At 37.6% G+C, this 3,616-nt stretch overlaps 1 protein-coding gene across 1 annotated transcript; it reads left to right on the forward strand.

Moving 5' to 3' along the window:
* The first annotated feature begins 819 nt into the window (after positions 1–819).
* Positions 820–3,157, forward strand: LOC104953503 (60S acidic ribosomal protein P2-like). Its single transcript, XM_010780451.1, has 5 exons — positions 820–929; positions 1,974–2,097; positions 2,199–2,247; positions 2,555–2,650; positions 3,042–3,157. Exons 2-5 carry the CDS (start codon positions 1,975–1,977, stop codon positions 3,113–3,115), a joined length of 342 nt encoding a protein of 113 aa, XP_010778753.1. The 5' UTR covers positions 820–929; position 1,974; the 3' UTR covers positions 3,116–3,157.
* Positions 3,158–3,616: the final 459 nt, after the last annotated feature.

Below are 3,616 nucleotides of genomic sequence, written 5' to 3' on the forward strand. Positions count from 1 at the left end.
AGAGTCACGTGAGGACAGTTCACTTTGTCTTTCCTGCCAACAAAAGTCCATCACGCCCAAGAGTGAGCCCAGCAGCAGCAGGGGCTGAGGACGAGGCAGTGGGCCAAACTGGACCACGAGCCAAATCATCAGTAGGAGCAGACAAGCAAAATGAAATTGATGGTGGTATACTGTAAAGTAAAGCACACATAAACCTACACACTTTTTGAGGAAAAAGCTAGCAGTGCTGAAAGGTGAATGAAAACAAATCTGCCTTTCACCATCACAAAAGTACGGAAGGCGGAAGCGGATTAGGGCCACATTAGAAATATTTTTTGGGATGTGACCAAAAGTAAATTAAAGAAGTCAGAATTCTGAGATCAAAGTCAGAACTCACATTTTCACATCTAACTTTTGGTCACATCCCAAACATGTTTTCTCATGTGGCCCTAATCCTCTTCCGTACAAAAGCCCCATTAATACCATAGGGAAAAAAATGTTTGGAATAGACATATAAGTTATAAAATATATTATCTGAAATAAAATAATTAACATTCTGCTGAGCTTTCTGTTGTCTGTTTTCATTGTGAAATATAAGGCCTAATCCTTGGCCCCCAGACTAAGTGGAGGATTGTCAAAACAAACAGTGTCAAAAAGGCCTCACTTTCTGATGCATTCATAAAATCAATGTTTTTCACTTCATTTTACAAAACCACTAATGTTGATACAAACGTGTTGGCAGGATAATTATACACTATAAAGTACAGCATTTCTTCCCATTTGTTGGAAAGCTGATTCGACTCCCCGGAACAACAGGTGGCGACAAACCTGTTCTGTCTTTTATTGAACGTGAAGAAGAAGCGAGGTTACTTCCGTCTTCATCAAGTGACGTAACTTCCTTTCTGCCCGTGCTAACCTCGAAGTGAACACGCGTTCGCCGTCTAGCTCAAGTGAGTGTCTTTTTTATACTTTAAAAAAGTATGATTCACCGGAAAAAACACGCATGATATCTCTATAAATGTATAAACGTACAGTCCTGATTGTTCAAAAACCTAAACGAGCTATATTTTAGCAATAATACAACATTTTCATCAACGCATCGTCCGTGGCGGCTAAATTAGCTTTTGACAACGGGTCTGAAGAACACGCCACCACATGGGTGTTAAAACAAGCTTTTGTTTTCTCACATTTTAAATGCTAATCCTACTAAATTAAGCTCATTTCCACTACAAAGACATACAAAATGCATTGTTAAACGGATCTGTTGCCGTAAACTCAAAGACCTAGATGTGTTTCAGATGCAGTGTCCGGTCTTCTGCTTATATCGCCAGATAATCAGCAATATGATATATATATATACAAATGTAAACTCTAATCTTAAAAAAGTTATACTATTATAATCTTAGGAATTTAATGAGCAATAGCTTTCCAGTATACATATGAATGGTAACACAGGCATGCTGTTTGACAGTATTGCCTTCTGTTAAAATTGCAATTAAGTTTCACAAATATGCAAATTACAACTCTGTATGCTTCTATATTTTTGACAGAAAAATATTAAATATCACCTTTTAGTTATTAAGAAATAAAGTATAGTCTTAGCTTATTTGCCATAATTAAATATTTAAATAAGTCGTTGGTTAAGATGCGAAACATGGGATGCCTGCAAGACGCTGTGACAAGATTTAGTTAGTGTAATCAATCTCTAAGTAAAAGATGAAAAATCGACAAACGTCTGCAGCTGATGACAATCAAGGCTGAATAAATCTAATCTACCTAAAAATGATGTGTATTGTACAGACCATTGCTATGTGTCTTGCTTTTCCAAGTATCTATTCATTTAGGTACAGTAAATATGCAGTAAAACTTGCATTGTTATGTTTTGTGTTTTTAATTATTTAGAAAAGATGTGTATAATTTTTATGTAGAACAGTGGCCATATTCTTACACATCTTTTTGAATGACGTCTGAAAATATCTTCTCTTTTTTTGCAGAATGCGTTACGTAGCTGCATACCTGCTCTCCTCCCTCGGTGGCAATGCCAACCCCGGTGCTGCTGACCTCAAGAAGATCCTTGAGAGTGTTGGCATTGAGGCCGACAACACACGCCTGGACAAGGTAAAACAAATGGTCTGAATTTTGTGTCTGATGGTATGGCAGCAGGTATACCTGTGGCAAGAAATAACCCTGGTGATATTCACACATGTGTTTTCCAACAGGTCGTGTCTGAGCTCAAAGGCAAGAATGTGGAGGAGGTGATCGCCACAGGTCAGTGTTTGTCTTTGTTTGTGCCTTGTATTAAATAATTGTGATTTTAAACCCTAATCAGAAAGCTTAATGAGCTTACTATACATTTTGTAGGGTGTGATGATGATATTCTGTAGCTTAAACTATCACAGATTCATAATGTTCCAATTTTGTTGTGGGGCAAGACTATTAATGCTGTCAGTATAACGAATAATACATTTGCCAGATTACTTCTAATGACAACATGCTATGTCTCACTATCTTGTTTCTTGCTGCTGGGTGTCAATGTTATCTCATGCTTCATGTCTGCCAACTCGTGTCTCCTCAGGTTACGGTAAACTGGCCAGCGTGCCATCAGGCGGTGCTGTAGCCGTTGCCAGCTCTGCTGTGGCTACTAGCTCAGCTGGAGCTGCTGCCCCTGCAGGTGAGTGTTGCAGTTTAGCACCTTGTTTGTCAACAGCAGTGACACTCACCTTGTGTGTTCATCTGATAACATGCTGCCGAAGGAGTCAGTAATCATGATTTTCCCAGAATTCGATTTCACATATCTTGATATATATTTGTTATAGATATTCTTAGTTTGTGACAAATGATGGGGATTTTAGCAGGCTTATTTTAGAGTAATGTGTTGTAATTTGCACATTTATTTAAATAAAAAAAACGGACTTTACGTTAATTCAACAATGTCTAGTAAACCCGGTATTTGACATAAAGGTCTGATTGCAAGAACTAACATGGCGATCTAATGAGCTTAGCTGTGTGTTAAATATACATGGGTGATTTAAATAGGAAATAATACGTTTTGTGTTTTGCAGCTGAGGAGAAGGAAGAGAAGAAAGACGAGTCTGAGGCGTCCGATGACGACATGGGATTCGGCCTGTTCGACTAAACCTTTTGCAAATATGAATAAACATTTGTAAAAAACACCAAACTATTTCAATGTCTTTTCATTGCATCATGTCTTTACTTTATTAATTGTTACTGATGCAATGGAGCCTAGTAAGCAGCAGGTGGCATTGTTGTATGTTGAACCATCCACCGGAGTAAGTGATATCTGTGTTAAAAACATTTTCAATTATACATGGTCAAAGACATTAATCCCTACTACAGACTGGCACTGCAAATGCCTGCATTATTTACTGCTGTTGTTCAAAACACAGGTACAGGTGACCTGAACCAAGTCATTCCTACTTTGCATTGAGTTCATAAAGTGGCAAGTCATGACAAGTATCATAATGATATAAACTCTACAAATGGATTTATTACACCCTGCAACATGTATTGATATGAATAGGTGCAAATATGAAGACTCGATACAAAATGGCATCAAATCAATAAACCAATCACTGAAATGAAAGGTTAATTTTTTAGCAATTGATGAAAAGCAAGG

The sequence above is a fragment of the Notothenia coriiceps genome, unplaced genomic scaffold, assembly GCF_000735185.1.
Source record: "Notothenia coriiceps isolate Sejong01 unplaced genomic scaffold, NC01 NC01_scaffold00021848, whole genome shotgun sequence".
NCBI classification, from domain to species: Eukaryota; Metazoa; Chordata; class Actinopteri; order Perciformes; family Nototheniidae; genus Notothenia; species Notothenia coriiceps.

Bases quoted from the DNA above. Each gene is read 5' to 3' on its own strand.
- LOC104953503 (XM_010780451.1), top strand. From the start codon at position 1,975: ATGCGTTACGTAGCTGCATACCTGCTCTCCTCCCTCGGTGGCAATGCC. The intron at 2,098-2,198 runs GTAAAACAAATG...GTTTTCCAACAG, and splicing joins ACAACACACGCCTGGACAAG to GTCGTGTCTGAGCTCAAAGG. The intron at 2,248-2,554 runs GTCAGTGTTTGT...GTGTCTCCTCAG, and splicing joins GGAGGAGGTGATCGCCACAG to GTTACGGTAAACTGGCCAGC.